This window comes from Gossypium hirsutum, chromosome D02 (genome assembly GCF_007990345.1).
Source record: "Gossypium hirsutum isolate 1008001.06 chromosome D02, Gossypium_hirsutum_v2.1, whole genome shotgun sequence".
NCBI lineage: Eukaryota > Viridiplantae > Streptophyta > Magnoliopsida > Malvales > Malvaceae > Gossypium > Gossypium hirsutum.
In genome coordinates, this window is record NC_053438.1 from 3657465 (window position 1) to 3678546 (window position 21082).

General features: G+C 31.3%; 3 protein-coding genes and 1 pseudogene across 4 annotated transcripts; 2 read left to right on the forward strand and 2 right to left on the reverse strand.

Annotated features, from left to right (window-relative positions):
* Positions 1–1357: 1357 nt before the first annotated feature.
* On the reverse strand, positions 1358–4807 carry LOC107933044 (ER lumen protein-retaining receptor). 2 transcript variants are annotated; one of them, XM_016865191.2, is made up of 6 exons: positions 4505–4807; positions 2931–3196; positions 2643–2758; positions 1848–1921; positions 1627–1690; positions 1358–1546 (listed from the first exon to the last, which is right to left on the reverse strand). In XM_016865191.2, the coding sequence occupies exons 1-6, from the start codon at positions 4593–4595 to the stop codon at positions 1510–1512; spliced, it is 648 nt and encodes a 215-aa protein (XP_016720680.1). In that variant the 5' UTR covers positions 4596–4807; the 3' UTR covers positions 1358–1509. The 2 variants fall into 2 exon arrangements, with proteins under 2 accessions (XP_016720680.1, XP_040944003.1); XM_041088069.1 differs by lacking the exon at positions 4505–4807 and adding an exon at positions 3874–3982.
* Positions 4808–6705: 1898 nt separating this feature from the next.
* Positions 6706–11605, forward strand: LOC107933075 (purple acid phosphatase 15-like; annotated as a pseudogene).
* A 414-nt stretch (positions 11606–12019) lies between these two features.
* LOC107933078 (PLASMODESMATA CALLOSE-BINDING PROTEIN 3) lies at positions 12020–15483 on the reverse strand. Its single transcript, XM_016865227.2, has 3 exons — positions 15076–15483; positions 14934–14967; positions 12020–12668 (listed from the first exon to the last, which is right to left on the reverse strand). Exons 1-3 carry the CDS (start codon positions 15386–15388, stop codon positions 12419–12421), a joined length of 597 nt encoding a protein of 198 aa, XP_016720716.1. The 5' UTR covers positions 15389–15483; the 3' UTR covers positions 12020–12418.
* A 3557-nt stretch (positions 15484–19040) lies between these two features.
* Positions 19041–20651, forward strand: LOC107933069 (cytochrome P450 CYP749A22-like). Its single transcript, XM_016865221.1, has 5 exons — positions 19041–19134; positions 19219–19289; positions 19537–19600; positions 19956–20221; positions 20493–20651. The coding sequence occupies exons 1-5, from the start codon at positions 19041–19043 to the stop codon at positions 20649–20651; spliced, it is 654 nt and encodes a 217-aa protein (XP_016720710.1).
* The last annotated feature ends 431 nt before the right edge of the window (positions 20652–21082 follow it).

Here is a 21082-nt window from a genome sequence, read left to right on the forward strand (position 1 = left end):
AATTAAACCTTAGTTTATATAATAATTTCCTTCTATGAACCACAATTCAAGTGCATCCACAAGCAACATTAAAAAATTGGCATGTGTCAATCCTCTAACCTTACTTATGGAATTTAAAAACTCCACTGACAATGTACCAAATATTAATCCTTATTATTAGACTATTCATGGATAAAGATAAAATATAATATTTGCTTAAAAATCTCAATTATATACATTTGGTTACCCATTGTGATGTAATATAGCACCATCTACGAACTAGTTGGAGGAAATTGTTAAGAAAACATCATTTCATATATCAACAAGCACATAATTCACTGCATTAACTTTCAAATGTTGAGTATTGACTTCTACGTCAACTTTAAGCTTATATCCCCCTCATGGAAATTGAGAAAAACAAATTAATACGTATATTCTTGTGGGTGGAAACTTAGTGGAGATGCCCATCAGCTTTCCTAATTAACAAAAATGAAGACTTAGAAAATGTGCAATCATAATCCTAGTTGTCGTTATGGCCCCAAGAATAGGTATTTTAATTTGTCTCTCTTCAAGATCAAAGATAAATAATAAATTTTATAAAGTTAAAACTATAATTTTATAATTATATTAATATATAATTTCATAAAATTTTAAAAAATGTATCTTTCAACTTTTTTAATTAAATTGATAATTCGATAACTCATAATATTAATTTTTTTATTTTTTAAAATATTTACGAGAACGAGTTCGTATTCTATTGCGTGGAAAATTTTAGTACAGATTATTAAGTTATTGGAGAAGCCAAATCCAACTTGTTTGACCAAGAAAGTTTCTGTCGTGTGGAAAATTTTAGTTTTGTGGAAAATGGACATTACCATTTCCTTGAATGACCTTCAATTTCTCCATTGAGATATAGTAAGAGGGAGTGAAATATATAAAAGGTAATATTTAATGTATTCACACCAAATTTCATTAATGAGTAAAACAAATAATGAATAATAATGAAAGTTTTATAAAATAAAAATAAATTAAATCAGATATGTGTCATATATTAAATTTTGTTCGCAAAGTTTACAATGAACAAAATATTAATTTATAATTGAGAAAAATAACCCAAACTTTAAACATAAGTTCATTACTATTGACCACGTCAACCTTAACCTTGAGAATTATTATACGTCAATTTCTAGTTTTTAGTTTTTATATGAAAAATTATTTTTACGTGAGCTCCATCCATGTCCAACTTGATGACGATGAAAGTTCCTATGGTGTAAAAAGTTTAAGTTATGTGGAAAAATAAGGTCTTCTCTTCACACGTTTAATATGCTTACTTGTGACGGTCATTTAGGGCTTGACATCAATTTTCAAAAAGTTCTAATTGGTGGAAAACTTATGCCTGCTTTTATGATACTTTTTACATGATATTACAATATAACATAGTGAAATTAAAATTAATTGAAATACTCATAAATTTGAACCCATATGATGTAAGTTTATGTATGCTACTACAAAACTTGCACCATTAAAATCTTAAGCTGGTAATTGGAGCTTCATGTTGTTCTTCCAGCTGCAGGCATAATAATCAAATAAGTTGCAATCATTCACATAGGTATGAAGTGCTTTCCAGAGTGTCAGAAAGGGGGTTACCTCTGGAAGTAATAGTAGAAGAAATCAGCATAAAGCAATGTCTGGACAAGACCGCAAATCCAAGCTGAAAGGCAGCAATCATGTAAACAAGGTGTTAGAAATAACACATATAGCATAGTATATCACAAATGTGTTGGGGTAGATATATTGACACACTCGTCATACACCCATGGCTACCGACTTGGAGTAAAAGATGAAGGGAGACAGAGAAGAGTACATACTTATCCAGTGGACAAAGTGGTCTTCAGTAAAGTACCGATAAATCCAGTTCACTATGTACAATGCTCTGTATGCACTGCAATAACAAGCAACTATATTAGTCCATAACCAAGAATTAGACATTAGGAAGTTGGTGACCTATAAAGACAAAGAGAGTGCATACATAAGCCAACAAAGCCACGGTTGTAGTGGCAAGGGTTGTTGTAAGTTGGCATCAATGTACCAAAAAAATTTCTCCAAAAGATTTATACAACACTATGCTCTTGAAGTTTTTAGGCATCTTTCAAGTCACATGTACCGACTATCATCGCTGTGATCCCCAACTCCCAAAAACTACATAAAGAAAGGGAAGAAAAGGTAGAACTGAAGGCTAAAGGGAAATGAATTTTGACGTCACATTGCTCCTAATGGCACCTTGTCTCCTAACTTAGGATAATAGCAAACAAAGATAGACAGAACACAGTGTAAAAGACTAAAAACGACATGAAAGCACATAACAAAAGTTACACAAGAACAGTCATACTCGCAAAATTCAACTGCAGTTAATCACATCTGAAAATAGATAACTTTGGTCCAACATATAATCATATCAACTTTTCATCAAAAAGAAATCAGTGGCAACCAAGCGGCAATATGATGTCAACTCTATTTAGAGACTTTCTCTCTTTTGTTTCCTCAGGAAGGAGGCAACATTTTAGGGAACTGAGCCAGGAAATAAGGGTCCTTCATGCAAATTGCAAGGTAATAAAATAGAAAACTTGCAACTGATTAGGATTTTTAAAGAATACAGTGGTTACCCAAGGAGAAACACATATTGTCCAGTCAAGTTGTCAATATTTCTAGTCCTTTGCAACAATACAAGCTGAGGAAGTATCGCAACAGCTTCCAAATACAAGGAAAATGTCCACATGACCTGCTCAACAATTTTTTTTAAGACAATAATCAATATATAAAAATATAACCAGAAGGATAATAATGAATAATTAATATAAAACAGATAAACAGTTTAGGGAGCTTCTAAGTTAACCAGTAATTAATATGAACATACTGTTATCATATTCCAACAAACAAAAGGATGTCGATACCTCTTTGAAGGTGAACTTCTCGTTTATAAGAAGGGCAAGAATCAGGCAAGGGAGTATAAGGATGTAATGTCGAAATGTATCCTGGTCCTTATCATAAGATCTACGAACTATTTTGTGATACCGCATGTACCATACAATTGAGAAAGAGCTGCCCAGGAATATTAGCTTCATGATTGTGTTATAAGGCGAGATATGATTAGTGAATATGTCCAAGTAACGAGTAGCAAAGACAATAGCATAGAGTTCCTGAGTCTTCAGTGAAATGCCTGCACAAATATATCATAGATATTTAGAGCCAGAAAATCACTCATAAGACATGACAGGGATTGTGAGACAGAACTGAAAATCGAACACAAATACACAATGGCACAGTGGAGGTATATAAACAAGGGAACGAACAGGAAAAGACCAGGCCCAAAACGGAATCTTGCTCAAGTTAAATCAAATGTTGTAAAATGCCTATGAATGAATACAAGGATCTAGGATTCCTACTTTTTGAGTTTCATTACATGCTGTGTTTTTTTCCCCTCGTAACAGTAATCAACGTCGAGATGTTATACAATTATATCTATACATATGAAATTAGTGAAGAAAGAGCACCAAATACTCCATCAACATGTGATAGAACCCACGCATATGAACAGTCACTTATTATTAGCAAGCTTTTGCTCACGGCATCCTCAATTGATATAGCATCTCTAACTTCTAAAAATAACAGCCTCACTTCTAGTGAGTAAGATGGCTTTAGCCACCCATGAATCTTCCCATCATCACACCACCCATAAAATATGAAAGTGAAAAGGACAGGAGCAAAGAAAGAAAATATTTCCAACAAGCTAGTTGTGCAACTGGAAATAATCAACTTGATCAAAAGAATATAAATTTAGTTGACATTGCCGCCCCAAAAAAACTTCCAATAGCATGATACGAAATAAATCGCTACCTCGGCTATGTTTATAGTTTAATACCCTCATCTTATACAGATTTCATGATGTTCATCTCAAAACCATAGGCCAGCATGACATAAAAACCACCAACCCGACTGTATGATCCTGCAAAATGTAATTAGCTTATTGATTTCCATAAAAACTCTCACACATAAAAAAAATCAGTTGCTAATTTCAAAACCTCTAGAGGTTTATCGGTACAAATAGAAAGGAAATCAGCTAAAATAAGATGCCAACAGTGACACTAAATCCAACAACTAACTACACTATAACTCAAAATGAATGAATCACATAAAGTCCTAATGATCAGAACTCCTTGCTTCTAAACTTCCAATGAACATACATACAAATTCAAATTACTAAAAAAAAATTCACAAAATACAAAAATTTTTATTCCATACATTAAAAAAAAAAAAGGGGGGTCACATTTTCTATCAAGATAAAGTTTCCACATTTTACATGGCTCCAATTTGAGTATTCAATAAACTAGCAAAAACCCACCCACAATTTAACCTAAATATTCGATTCTTTTATATTAAGCAGTAAATTACTGGGAAAAAAGTACAACATAAAATGAACTAAGCCCAGAAACAAAAAGTAAAGTAAATATTTGGAAAATGAACGTACCAGCACAAGACTTGATTGTGTGGATCTTAAGAAGCAAAACAAGAACACTAAACAAATGGGTCATGTCCCCTGCTAATCTGAATATATTCATTTTCGCTTATCGTTCTAAATTTCCCAAAATATGAAATAAAATAAAATAAGAGAATGAAATTTGAAAAAAAAAATTAGCGTGAGAATCAGCCGGGAAAGTTTATTTCTGCAAAGAAAAAGAAATAGAAAATCTCAGATTGATCCAAAAATTTCTTAACTTTTTTCAGGGAATTAATTATTTCCTTTCCTTGCCCAGAAAAGTAACGCAGGAAAATGAATGAAAATAAAGAATTGTGTATTTACTTAATGGGCCCTTGTTTGGGCTTTGAATCTATAATAGCTAAGAGGGTTAATTTAAGGATAGGGGCCTCAATTTGGGCCTTTTGTGCCACACATTCAATAAGTTAATTAAAGGTTAGGGTTAATTCCATGTTTCTAAAATATAGTTTAATTTTCGATTTGATAAAAATTACAATTTTATGATACCCACTCAAAAATATATCATTCTATGTAAGGATGGAGAAAGACTCAAAAAGAGCTCCAATTCCATAATTTTAAGACCCAAAAAGACTTCCAATTTCATATTTTTTTCATAAGTTTAAAAGTACGTGGCATGAAAAAATCATTTATAATAGGAGAAAATTCTATACAAGTGACATGAGTGAATAGAATGGGATCGACTAATATATGCGGCATCAATCAATTATCAATTAATAATAGCTCAAATTTTTTAAGACTCGAAACCTATTTGTTAACATGGTAAAATCATGTGATGCAAAAAATAAAAAATTATATCTATAATTAGAGAAAATTTTACACAAATAACACGTTTGAATGAAATAGAAATTCTATTTAATGTCACATGAACTAATCTTTAGCTAACCAATAGATTTGAGCAATAGACAGGCTGCTCAAAGATCAACTATGTACTAAAACTTTTGACTTATCTTAGGTAAAATCTCTCATTCCTACTAATTAAATGTCACTATTATTGTCATCTACTTTGCTCCTTCCTTAATGAAATGTTGATTTATGTCCGAGAGCATTCTAAAACATAAGTTCCAATGCCTCTTACTTTTCTTTGTCATGTAGTCCTTTAATCAATATTCTTTGAATTTAGAGTAACATTTTACTTCTAAACTTCAATCTTTTTGTTGGTATTAAGGTATCCATCACTAGTAACAGTAATTAATCTTTTTATTGTGAGTGTTTTTTGAAAAAATAAATGACTAGTTATGAAATGTACTCTATTATCATAAATATAAATCGAACACCCTACCACAGGACTAAAAAATGAGACCAACAATACAGAATTCATATTTTTGGTTAATTTGAGTGATGCCAATATGATTAGCAACTAAAATGATAGGAGTTACCACTTGCGAATCCTAAGGAATTATACACCAAAAAGCAAAGGAGAGTTGGAAGGTAAGCGAATGAGCTGTTAAACAAGTTTGTAACACTTCAAAGGAAAGGACAAAAATACAATAAACTAAAGAATATGGGCCAGTTCTTTCAAAAGTGCAACTTAAGTTGCAATTTAGAATTAAAAAGAAACCCCAAAACTTTACACTAAACATGCAAATGCATCAAATATAAATGGTTAAATTTATATATTTGGGTACTTAAACTTGGTTTCAGGATTCAAATTGGTAACTAAGATTTTTTTTTTATCCAATTAGGTTCATGAACTTGGTTTCTTTGTTCAATTTGGTACTTGAACTTGGCTTTTTGGTCCAAATTACTACTTAATTATTTGAACCAGCTTGAGCTATGAAATCAAATTCAGGTACCAATTTGAATAAAAAAAACCAAATTCAAATACCTAATTGAACAAAAAATAATCTTGAGATCAAATTCAAGTACCAAAATGTATATTTACCCAATATGAATCCATATATAGTATTATGGCTAAAAAAAAAAAGCCATCTAATTTTCCTTTTTTAAATAAATAGAGGTTCGTTATGGTCTTTCTCCATTAATATAAATCTTTCCTCACTCAATGCACAAATGGTTTCCTTTTCAACATCCTTTTGCCTTCCTTTTCAACTGCCCAATGTATTTTTCATATGATCAGTGCAAAACGCTCGTATTTTGAAACGTACTTATGCTATATATATAGAGAGAGAGAGTGAGAGCTCTTGTCTAAGCTCTTTTCATTTTATTTTGTGTTTCTCTCTATTACATCTTTCGTTTAGAAGTTTGCGACATGGGGACAGTTCCAGTTTCTGTGTTTATTGTTGTAGCGTTTGTTTCAGTTGTAATGCGAAGGTTAAGCTTTGTTAATGGGGCAGCAATTCCAAGTACTGTTGATGGACCATTCAAGCCGGTGACAGTCCCCTTGGACAAGAGTTTCAGAGGGCATGCAGTGGACTTGCCTGACAATGATCCTCGTGTTCAAAGGATTGATACAGGTTGGGAGCCTGGACAAATCTTTGTCTCTCTTTCATCAACCCATGATTCTGTCTGGATTTCTTGGATTACAGGTCTATTTCTCCCTCTCTTTCTCTCTTTTTTTCTTACCAAAGAAATTTAAGATTTAGGAACTTCCATTTCATATCATCATTACACATAAATAGGTAGCCTCTTATTTAAGTATTTATAAGATTTTGTCACCCGCTTTGAGCACCGCCATAGAGATGCGTAGGCACTAGCTTTGTCCGTTCAAAAAAGGTAAATTTACATATTTTCTTTAGGATTTATAAAATTACAAAATAATATAATGGTTAAATTATACTTTCATCTTTCCCAAAAATCTATTGTTAACTTTTGACCTCCTTAAAGCTTTAAGGAAATCTGACGTGCATCTTTCCGGCTAAACCAAATGGTTCTAGTATTGCGTAGGAACCTTCTATAACGTGGGGAGATAGTGACAAATCCTTGAAAATAGTTAGCTAAACTACATTAGCTCATTCAATTATTATTTTTCTGTCAGTTAATTATATGAAAAATTATAAAATGGTTATCCAATTATTTAATTTTATTTTTTTCGATTACCGGTTAGTTAATGTAAAAATGAAAACAATCAAAACCCAAAATAGTTAGATGATAAAAAAGACAAAATAAAGTAGTTGAATGACCATTTTATACTTTTTCATAATTAAATGACTAAAAAAATCATAATTAAATAATTATTAATATAATTTACCCTATAATATTCAAAGAAAACAATATCTATTTACTTGTAATGAAGATTTAGGAATATGTTTGCATTAAAGCCACTGACATGCATAGCTTGACTTCCAAAAATGGAAGAATGCATTAGTTGGTTATGGCTCAAAAAGACATATTTTCCTTTCAAAGTTACACATAAAGGGTTAATTTTGAGAGAAATTTTCATAAAATATATTTTCTAGAGACATTTCTTTCCTTCTTTTTCTTTCAAAAACAACAATTTTTTATCTAAACATTTAATTCAATAATCAAGATAGGGATACATTTTTTCTTACCTAAAAAGCTGAAAACCAATCACCACCCCCTCAATAAAAAAATGTTGCATATGCATAATGCATGCATACTATAGTAATTATCCATAGACCATTGCTTATATAATATGTTTTGTTTGATATATAAATAATACACATAATACATTTCTCAAATCTCAAAGCACGTACTTTAAGTTAAATACCTACTTAATTGAACTTTCTTTTCCAAGTTTACATTACTAAAAGACAATAAAGTTAGCCCATCAATCATGAATTTGTTTAATATAACAGGAGAACTTAAATTATACCTTTAATTTGTTTGGATTAATTATTTAAATTTATTTTTTTAATTGAATCAAATATTTAAACTTTATCTCATAATCAAAGTTGATCCTTACCGTTAAAAAATAATTCTAACCAATCAAAAAGCATCACGTGATGTAATGATAAAAGTATACGATTCGACCAAAAAAATAATTTAAGATACTTTTTTTTCCTAATAAATAGATAATGTGAATGTATTTAGAGGTGCTTATATAGTATTCAAAACTATCATATAAATTCAATTTTCAACCATATATAATTGACATTATGGGAGTTGGAAAATGATAGGGGGCACTATAGCAAATGTTATAGTTGTATAAAATTAGGACTTTGTGATGGAATAGTTTAGGGCATATTGTTTGAATATTCCATAAACATTAAAAAAAAAAAACCAAATTTGTAATGGAATATAAGATTGGGTTTTCTTTTATTATCAATTTAAAGCCATGAGAATCTTTATTATTTAAAAATTAATGTAATTGTTAAATTGAAATTGCAGGGGAATTTCAAATAGGAGAAAATATAAAAGAAATGGATCCAAAAACAGTGGGAAGTAGTGTTGTAAAATATGGGAGGTGGAGATTTGGAATGACAAAGAAAGCAATGGGGCATTCATTAGTTTATAGCCAACTTTATCCATTTAAAGGCCTCCAAAATTATACCTCTGGAATTATTCACCATGTTCGCCTCACTGGTATTTCTCACCATTTCTTCTCTTATTTATCTTCTGCTAATTTGTTTTCTTACCATTTCTTTCGCATTAATACTAACTTTTTTAATTTACAATATGCTAGTCAATACTGTTTCGGTATTAGTAATATTAGTCGATACATATCACTTTTAAGGGTGAATTTAAAGGGATAGGAATAATTTCGTGTGTTGGCTTGATAGTTAGGGTGTTCACCGTCCTAGGTGTGGTTTGGGTTCAAGTTGTGCTATTGTAATTCACCAAAAAGAAGTTAATATATAGTGAAATTGCACTTTAACTCCTCCAAAAATGAAAATATTTATATTTAGTTTTCTTCAACAATAATGAAATCGTAAGTTAATGCAAGATAAAGGACACTTTAACTTAACAAGCTACGCTCCCCTTAAAAAAAATCCTAACTTCACCCTTAACCATCTTGATTTTAGATTGGTACCAAGTAGATTAAGTTTTGTTCTTATTAAAATATCAGTGTATTTCCTTCTGTTTCAACTAATACCAATTTATACCGATATGTACCGAATAATATTGGTAGGACTGAGAAAGAAATCAAGAAATTGAACTAATTTTTATTTATAATTTTATTTATAATTTAAAAATAAAAATATATTTAAATAGTGACAATAACTCAAATTTTATATAAAAATTATTTCAAAATATTATCATATAAGAGTTATTAATTTATTTGAAAATTAGTTTCTTTTAAAAATATTTATGAATATTTTTAAAAACTTTACAAAATAATATCCAAAATTCATAAAATAATTTATCAAGATAAGTTCAAAAACCCAAAATTAATAGATCTTGAACCAAATAAATCCAACTAAAATAAACCCAAAATTAATAGACCGAGAATCAAATTATCATAGAAGATATTTACCATACACACTAATACCCATAATTACCCAATAATTCTTCTCACACTTTGCAGGTTTAAAACCCAACACCTTCTATTACTATCAATGTGGAGACCCTTCAATCCCAGCAATGAGCGATGTTCATTATTTCCGAACAATGCCGGCCTCCGGTCCAAGGAGTTATCCGGGAAGAATTGCAATCATCGGAGACTTGGGGCTCACGTATAACACAACTTCAACAATTGATCACCTTATGAGCAATCACCCGAACCTGGTGCTGTTAATCGGCGATGCAAGCTATGCCAACTTGTATCTCACCAATGGCACCGGTGCCGATTGCTACTCTTGCGCTTTCTCCGACACTCCTATTCACGAAACGTATCAGCCTCGTTGGGATTATTGGGGAAGGTAAATTTTAACGATGTTTCATGGATTTAAATAGCGGTCACAACATGACATTACGATAGTATTTGTTATAAATGTGCAGGTTTATGCAGCCTTTGGTGTCCAAGGTTCCCTTGATGATGATAGAAGGGAACCATGAAATAGAAGAACAGATTGAGAAGAAGACATTTGCGGCTTATAGTGCTCGATTTGCATTTCCATCGGAGGAGAGCGGATCATCGTCGACATTCTATTATTCTTTTAATGCAGGTGGCATTCATTTCGTGATGCTCGGTGGTTACACCGACTATAACAAATCAGGGGATCAATACCAGTGGTTGAAGAAGGACCTTGCAAAAGTTGATAGAAAAGTGACTCCATGGTTGGTTGCAACATGGCATCCTCCATGGTACAGTACATATACTGCACATTATAGAGAAGCTGAATGATGAGGGTAGAAATGGAAGATTTATTATACAAATACGGAGTTGATATAGTCTTCAATGGACATGTAAGTCGTGCTTTATAATGAATTAATTCAATTACATTCACTCGAAGTGCTGATGGTCGTGTTCATTTGGTGATAATCAATAGGTTCATGCCTACGAGAGGTCGAACCGAGTGTATAACTACAACTTGGATCCTTGCGGTCCTGTTCATATTACGATTGGTGATGGTGGCAACCGAGAGAAAATGGCAATTACACATGCTGATGAACCCGGAAATTGCCCCAAACCATCGACAACTCTGGATAAATTTATGGGTGGGTTCTGTGCATTTAACTTCACATCAGGGCCGGCAAGTGGTAAATTCTGCTGGGATAGGCAGCCTGATTATAGTGCATATAGAGAAAGCAGCTTTGGACATGGAATCCTTGAGGTATATTATGCAGATATTTCATTAAGATTAATTTCTATGGACCGTAAAAAGGACACAAAGGGTACTTTAATTATACAAAAAAAACATTAACAGCAAGTGTTTTGCAGGTGAAAAATGAGACTCATGCACTGTGGACATGGTACGGTAATCAAGATGCTTATGGGACTACTGGTGATGTGGTTTATATAATTAGGCAACCTGATAGATGCCCTGTTGAACCCGACGTAATTAATTAAGAGTAAACTCCAAAGCTTAATTAAGTTGATTCATCTGCAGTCACCATTAAAAAGTGATGCCAAGAAAGTTTAGGTTTGAATCTCGGCATCTGTCCTCAGACTATGATTTCTTTTGTACCAGTAAATATCTTTCAAAGCTATAAATACATATTAAACATCAAAATCAGACAGCTGATAAATCACAAAGGGATTATGTACGTATGTATGCATGCATGTATGTTGGCTTCTAAAGATTGAAAAGTAAATAATTAAGGATTCAAAAGGAACATTATTGTGATATGATTTGCAGGTTCGTAATTTTAATTAAATGAAATAAGTTTGATGTAACCATGCAAGTAGTACTTAGAATCCTAAAAGTTTGAAATAAAAATTTGTAACTTTGTTGAATGTTTTCATGAGAGTTCCTTTCTCATGGAGGTCAATATCTTTGTTATAAGATACGGTCCCATGGTTTGACATACTAAGATTAAATAGGCTCTTATGTAGGCTAACACATATCCTACTTTAGGGTCAACACGTGTCTCTTGAGTATGGGTTTGCCTGCATGGTGGTGTGAACCCATTAGGTGCGGACTTATACAGACGAACTATATGGTTTGGTTAACTATATCCGAAATAAAAGGGGTCAGATCGGTCTTAATCAGAAAACAAATAATTTATGGCGGACACTACAACAAACTTAATAATCACATTTGTTAATAATAAATAATTAATTTGTTTTGATAACGTAATTACAAGACATAATTTGAAAATAATATATGCTTGCTTAGATACCATTATTCTCAGTACTCCAAGTAACATAAATATTGAAATGAATTTGTGAGAGAGCTAAGATGGTTGTATTCTAATAGAGAGATTTCTATTGCTGGTAAAGAAGACTTTAGCTCCACTATCGTGCGGCCGTGACATTAGCTTAAGCTCCTCATTAAGCTAATTAAATGTGATCTCTAGATTAACCAACAATGTCTTCATAAAGTAGACAACTAAATGATCGATACCACCAGCATCCTTCCATAAATAGCTGCGAAATAGGGCTTCAACTTCTAACAAAAACGCCTCTTCCTATCATTGGGGTCATGCATCAAGGTTTAAAAAGTTCCATATTGGATGCAAAATAAATGATAGAACAAGTAAGAGCAGGATAGACATTGAGCTTGTGTTGAGTGTACTATCAAATGAAGCTCTAGAGAGAAATGGAGGGCTGAATCCAGGGTAATTGAGCCCCGGACCGCCACCTCCGCCATTGATCGGTGTGGTTGTCGTAGTTGGCACATTCGGATTGTTCCACGACCCTGTTTTTGGCATAGCTGTCCCTCCGGATGTGCTGGAAATTTCATAACTTAAGCTTTTAAAATCAATAAAATAACAGTGACAAAAACTACAAATAATGATGGAATCCAATTTGGTTGGTAATTTTCAAAAAATAGGCGAAAGGAGCTATTATTAGCTTTTGCTGGAGCCCAGCAATGCGCCCATGGATAGAGATGACAACAAGGTGAGACGGGACGAGTTTTTGCTCGCCTCAATTTCGACTCGATTTTTATATCCTCTGCTTCGATTTGTTCTGAGCTCGATTTTATTTAGAAATATAAAAATAATTATAAAATTAAAAAAAAATGATGTTTTAGTAAGTAAATCAAGGCAGACAAATCGAATTTTCATCTAAATCTAAACTCGAATTGATCTTGAACTACCCAGGTATAACTCCGGTATCCAAATATCTAGAGTGTTTTTTGACCGTTGGATGTCTTTCAAGAGAAGAGTACCCATCCAACGGTTGAAAAAGTCTCACCTAAACAAGACAGTAGGAAAACATTACAAGCAAAGAAGTGACCAACAGACATAAATAAGCCGGGAAACGTAAAAGGTGTAAACCTTCACAAAGTGACGACTGCATGTAGGATACGAAAATGGAAGGTTAGAGATCATGCCGAGAAACACGTGTCAGACATCTACTCAATTACAACATCACCATGAAAGGCTCACACCCCCTTGAGGAACAAAGGATTATGCAAAGTTGATTCATGTTTGTTAATTAGGATTTAAACAATATCTTATTTTGCGCCTTTTTGTTTTTCTGTCTTTGATCCTCTTACAAGCCACAAGGGTTTCAATAATAAATTACACCCAACTTCAAAAAGTTATTAAATGGGTAATAAATTATTCAAATTTTTTTATTTAAGTCACTAAACTATTTAAAATTTTTTATTTAATTTACTGGGCTGTTAAATTTTTTTTTTAAAAAGGAGGTTCAGCTAGTGAACTCCAAGCAACAATTTAACAATCGGTATGGTGGATAAATACCCGCCGACGAGTAGATCCAAGTTGATCTAACGGTTAGTGTCGGAGATCGGAGAATGAAGAGAAAAACTGTTTGGATTTTAGTTTATAGATTTGTGACGTTAAAAGTTATTTCATAAAAAAAAATTAAACTGTAAAAGAGAAGGGAAATTAAAGCTTTTGAGTGTTGCAAGCAATGCAGACAAAGAAAGCCATACAACAGTAATTTTAACAACCCGATGACTTAAATGAAAACTTTCGAGTAGTTCAATGACCATTTTATAATTTTTTTTGAAGTTGAGTGACCAAAATATAATCTTACTAATAGTTTAGTAATCTTGAATGTAGTTTACCTTTCAATTAAATCTAAAATCGAGTAAGGTTATACTCTTTTTCAAGGTGTAATTTCTTTGAACATAATTTTCTATATTCATAAGAATCGAACTCAAAATTTCATTTAAGGAATATCGAACTTCTTCTCACTTGACCCAATAAACATTGAACATAAATTGGGTGCAACATAAAAATTTCTTCAGGGGTGAAACCAAGAAAAAAATTTAGAGGGGCCGAAATTAAATTATCTATATATTTATAAATTTTAAAGGATTAAATTAATTTTTTATTATTTTTAAATGAATCAAAATGTAATTTTATATTTACTAATTTAAAAATTTTAAAACTTTAAAGGGCCAAAATAGAACATTTTAGGGGGGTCGGGCTCTGCCAACCCCCCTAAATCCGCCAATATTGAGCTTCTTAAGAAGTCATTTTCATAGTAGTACTCTCGTCCAAACACACTTAATCTACAAAATTCGCTAGTATAAATTTAACATCCATTCATAAAGATGATATATTTAATACAATAATTTAAATCAATATAATCATGAAATACCTCTACTTTTAATTCTAGAAATTTAATCCTTTATTTTCTTATATTGGTTTTTTCACTGTGCTAACAACTAAATTTCAATTATTAAATTAAAAGAGTAAAGAGAAACTAAATTCTTAACAAAAAGTAATAGACTAAATTTCAAAAGTGAAAAAAAGTATAAGTACTAAGAGCATTATTAAACCAATGTAAATCTCAGCTACCATTTACTATCAAAGGAATGCGTGAAACTCAAGAAATTAGACCAAATTCTTTCTAAAGCTACACCGATTAAAGAAAAGGAAAAAAAGAAAAAGGAGGAAATGTACTAATGTTCAAAATAGTGGAACCCCCAAGTTCATTTTTGCATATAAAATATTTAAAGATAATTCCTTTTTTAAAAAAATAATTCAAGAAAAAAAAAACATGCATACAGCGTACCTTTGAGGAGATGGGTACATACAAGATCCATAACCTGCAAAACAGAGCAACAAAATAATCAAAAACCCAGTTCTAAAAACCACTCAAAAATGACAAAAAGAAGAAGACAGAAACACAATTGAAGGGTTTTAAAGAACAAAACTGGGATCAGTTTTAGCAACAGTGGCAGTGCCAGCAAAGTCACAAGAACCAGGTGCCTTTGCCCTTCGTTGATAGTAGCTATTGTAAGCATAGGAAGCATGAGCTTGGATTGTATTTGGAAGGAAACAAAGGCCATTTGATTGTATAGGGGTGCAGTCAGCACCAGAGGCACATGCGTAGTCTAGTGCATTTTGTAGAGCTTGGCTACTGGCATCACTTCGAGCCACACACCAGGTTTGGCCTTGAACAAACGAGAAGACGTTTATTAGCAATGGGAGGAACAACAATACTAGCTTTAAGACTGGTATTGCCATGGATATGAGTTTAAGTTGGCAAAGCAAAAGAGAAAAAATTAAAAAAGGAGAAGAGTATGGAGAGAGAAAGGAGAAATAGAGGGATTGGAGGGAGGGCCTCTTTCTGTTTCTTTTTGTATTTATTCTGTTTATATAGGTAAAAATACTTCTTTGGTCCTTTTTAATTTTGATATTAAGCAAATTGATCCCTCTAAAAAATTTGAAACAATTTAATCACCGTTTGTAACACCTCTCACCTGCCTTGATGTACGGTACGATTAGACTATGTTACCGGAATACATATATACATAACGGAAATCTCAAGTCCTTTAAAATTTCACACGTCCAAACATTTTATAAAATCATAAAATGAAGTTAGAATCATTTGGAGCTTTAAAAACATTTTTAAATTATTTAGAAAAAGTGTGGGGTGATCGGAGGTGCTTGGGGCCAAGCATATATAGGACTTGGAACCATATTGTTTACTGTACTGGAAATTTGGATCGTTACACTGTCAATTATGAAAATGAGAATTAAGGATAATTAATCATGACGTTAATATTTTTTGACAATTGTACATAATTTTGATTCATATAGTAACACATTTAGCCCTTAATATCTATGTATTATGTGCAATTGTTGACAAAATGTGTAAATGTTGCAAACTAAATCTATCAAATTAAGATCAAATTGATAGAATGGGTAACTTTTAACGGCTAAATTTGTTATTATGTTAAGAAAAATATATATAATTAACTAAAAACATTAAAGATGTGATTAATTGTTTTTAGTTGCTCACTTTCAAATTTAATATGGATGGACCAATTTTCTCAATATTAAATTTGAGAGAGATTAAAAAGGTATTTGTACCATGTATATATGGTTTAATTCTTTTAGTAATTTTGATTTAAAATTAAAATTCAATTAATAACATTGTTAATTGATTGTTGTTAAATTTGAATATATATATATATTATTAATTGGACTTTAATTTTTAAATTTATCCTTTAAAATGTCATGTATCCAAATTTGTTACCAAATTGGCTTTAATTTTAAAATCAAACAAATAGACACCTAAATTCTAATACTTAAAATTAAACGGATTAAAATTCAAAAATTCAAAAAGTAGAGGGATTGGAGGCATAACTAAACTTAATTATTGAATGAAATAAATTAAAAGATAAAAGATAAATTTGATATGATTCAAGTATAGAAGTTTTTTTAATAATATATCTTATGATCATATCTGCTTTTTTTGGTACAATATCTAGAATTATTTATAGCTCATCCACAATTCATAAATAATAGGATAATGCGCTGAAGTGCACCTGAACTCAAGTCCTCTTGCATTGACAATAATGCCTATACCAATCTTGCAAATATTAAAAAAAGTATATAGAATTTTTTTATTTAAAAAATTCAAAATACAATAAGATTGAGCTTTGATTTGGATCATTGCACAGTTTTTATGGGTTTTAATTTGGTTCTTAAAACTCATTTTCAAAATCCCTTGGGCTTGAAACTGATTGGTTCGAAGTGTATGTCCAATCAGATTACTCTTAAAGGTACCATATCCAATTGTTTTGAGCTTTATTCATCAGGTGTTAAATGTACATTTTGTTGTTAGTATTTTAGGGCCCATTTTACTATTATCAAAATACGTATCGGTTAAATTACGCTCAACGTTATTAAATTATTAGTAAATTTACATTTTTTTAATCACTTAAATTTAAAAACTTAAAAGCTGATCACTAAACTATTCGAAAATTTTCATTGAAGTCATTGAACTATTATGAAGTTTTTATTTAAGTCACTAAGCTGCTAAGTTTCTTTTTAAAGTCCAACTAGTGAGCTATAAACAGTGATTCAATGATATGTATGGTGGATTAGTACCCATTGGTAAGTAGAAAAACATACTTTAGATTAAAGTTGATTTGATGGTCAATGTTGGAGATCAAAGAAGAAAGTTGTTTGGATTTTAGTTCGTAGATTTGTGACATTCAAAACTGTTTCATGAAAAAAAATGAATTGTAGAAGAGAATGAGAATGAGAGCTTTCGATTAATGCAGGAAGTGCGAATAGAGAATGCCACATGTAATAGCGATTTTAACAACTAAGTGACTTAAATGAAAACTTTTAAATACTCTAATGACCATTTTGTAATTTTTTAAAGTTGAATGACCAAAACATAAACTTACTAATAGTTTAACGACCTTGAATATAGTTTACCTAAAAGTCTTTTACTAATTTTTTTTCTCATTGATGAGATATTTTATCGTGGTTTCATTAATTTTACATATTACATGGTGCATCAAATATTATTTTCCTTTATATTTATATTTATTATTTTTAAATTTTTTAATAATAGTTGCAAAGTTAAAAGTTCTCAAATATTTTACATGAGATATTTTAGTGTGGTTATAGTTTCGTTTTTATTATTAAGGTTTTTTTTTTTTTTTGCAATTGAAAAGGTTTAAATTTGTAAATTAGTTGTTTGTTCTCAAGTTGGGTAGTAAAATTTGGAGAAAGACAATTACTAATTCTTAAAATTAAAGAGTCGAAAGGGAAAAAATTCTGCACTATTTCTAGTTTTGGATTTTTTAGAATTAAAAAATAATTAACCCAACACAAAAAATAATTTAACATGTTATATGGATATGCCTTATTTTACACATGTTCAAATACAAACGCTTTTCTTTCTTTCTTTTTTTTTCGAAATGATGATGATTAAATTTTAGTTTTGAATCATCATTTTTTTTTGTTATATGGATATGCCAAACGAGTTTTTTTTTTTTATATGTCACTAGATTTAACATGTTAACAATTAAATTGGAATTTTAAATTAAAAAAGTTAAGGAATTAAATTTCTATTAAAAAGTGTAAAGATTAAATTCTAAATGTACGAAAAATATAAAAACTTGAAGCATATTTTAACTTTAAATATTTTTAATTAATTATTAGATTTAAAAAATAATTAACCCGACGCAAAACATGGTTCGAGAATCATACTAGTTACATATAAAAGAAATGCCATTTGCATTCATTACTTGTGTCACAACCATTTGCTTTTTTTAGATTATATAACTGCAGTCAAATTATGCTTGAATTTGAGAATTAATCTCTATACTTTTATTTTTTATGTAATTTAATATCTCAATTTATAATATTATTAGTTAGTCTAAATACTTATTTTAATTAAAATGATAATATTAATTTTTAATAATCTTTTAACACTATCAAAATTATCTCATAAATTCATATCCATTAAAATATTACTTTTATATTTTAGATGGAAGAATATTCCAAACTATAAACAAATTTGGAGCCGAATACAATTAAAAAAAAAACAACTAAATTTCTTAAAATGTTTAGGGGCTCCCCCCCCCCCCCCCCGATTCACCTTTTGAATATGACCAAATGAATGGAAATGGAAAAAACATTTATAAAAGGAAAAAACCAGAGGTAAAGGAACATATGAATTCAGAATAAAGAGAAGAAAAATGAGTGTCTTGATGGAGCTTGAAATTCTTGTCCCATGTTGTTTCTTCCTCGTAGCTTTAATGAAGTTCCTTTATGATTACTTGTGGGTACCTCTCCGTGTACAACATATGATGAATTCACAGGGAATCAAAGGACCTCCTTACAATTTCATCACAACAAACAAGTTACCAAAATGAGAATGGAAGCAATGAGCAAACCTATGGCCTTGTCGCATGACATATTTCCCAAAGTGCAGCCACATATTTACACCTGGATCAACAAATATGGTAAGATTCCATGCATGTTCTCACTATGATTTCTAAATTTTAGTTCTAAAAAAAGATCAGCCCTTTTGTATTTTATGTGATTAGGGAAGAATTTTCTTTATTGGAACGGTGTTCGAGCTGAACTGGTGATTTCAGAACCTGAACTAGCCGAAGAGGTTTGAAAAATAGTGAACAAGCTTTTCCAAAAAGAACGCCTTCAATTTATGGTAGGAAGCTCCTAGGGAATGGGCTTGTGTTCCTTGAGGGCGAAAAATGGGCAAAGCATCGAAAGTTGGCCAATTACGCTTTCCATGGTGAAAGCTTAAAGGTAAAGCCTCCAACCACATAACCCATTAGACCATAAATTTTGGCAAATCTTATACCGTTCCTTTGGTACTTAAGATTAAACTATTTTTTGGGCAGACCATGACTCCAGCAATAATTGCTAGCGTTGAGACAATGATGAAAAAGTGGAAAGGTCAAGAAGGCAAAGAAATCGAAGTGTTCAATGAATTTAGATTGTTGACTTCAGAAGTGATATCAAGAACAGCTTTTGGCAGCAATTACTTGGAAGGAGAGAAGATTTTTGATATGTTGAAGAAGTTGTCAATCATTTTGGGCCGAAATATTTTTAAGACTAAAATTTCTTTCATCAAGTATGTTGCCTCTAAACCTTAATTTTTTATTATTTGAGAGAGAGGGTTGTCCTGGTTTAATCAATGCAAGTAATTTGCCACTATATTTAATGACTAGTTGACACCCTCTAAAGTTTAATCAATCCTAAATTCTGCCATGAAAAATGTATGGCACTATGCCACTATCTTTGTTTATTCCATGTATAGAGCTGACTTGTGTTTTTTACATCAAAATTTGGAAAACTGCTGATTTACTTGAGTCAGAGAAACTCGAAAAAGGAATACACGATTGTGTGCTGGAGATTGTTAAGAAAAGGGAAAACAAATTTGTGAGTGGAGAAGTTGATGGCTTTGGAAATGATTTTTTAGGATTGCTAGTAAATGCCTTTCATCATTTGAATGACAAAAACATGCTTTCAATGGAAGATTTGGTGGATGAATGCAAAACATTCTACTTTGCTGGACAGGAAACTGTTAATTCTTACTTGCTTGGACTATCTTGCTTATAGTAATCCATGGATATTGGCAAGAGAAAGCAAGAGGCTAGGTGATTGACATATTTGGTAACCAAAATCCATATGACGAAGGCATTGCCAAACTCAAAATTGTAAGCAAATTGTCTAATCATTTCACTTTATTGTGATTGCAGACGTAACATATATTATCGTAATCAATTACGATGAATACAATGCATTTAATACACTATATTCTATGATGTAATCTGACATATTTTGATTTTGACAGATGACCATGATCATTAATGAAACTCTAAGACTGTATAGCCAACTGTTGGATCTAAGAACAAAGATGAATGAAACATGCAATTTCTTGAGCTTCAAGGCTCGATACTTGCTGTACAATAACAGAATCGAGCTTGAAGAACTAAAGGAATCTAAGATTTAAGAGAGCTTTAGATGAAGAATTCTTTGATGAATTTTCATTTACTCAAAAAGATGGCATAATGCCAATACATATACCAGACATAAGCTGGTCAAAGAGAAACAAAATGGTTACCTAAACATTACCTACTACCACTAAGAAACCTTGGAACTAATAAAACATAACTTGCACACTTAGTAAGGCTGATTTATCAGCTCAAACATTGACAAATTACATTAAGTACATTAACAACTTGGTTTGAATCTAACTAAGTTACAAAATGTTGATTAAAGTAACAAAACTAAACTGAAGCTGCAGCAGCATCTTCAGCTGCAACATGCATGGCTCGGGGACCTTCTCTTCTACTTGGCTGCATGCAGGCCAACTTCAACACCAACTAAGTGGCATGATGAGAAAAGTTGAAAAAGAAGTTCGCTTGGGAAAGCTAGTCTTGC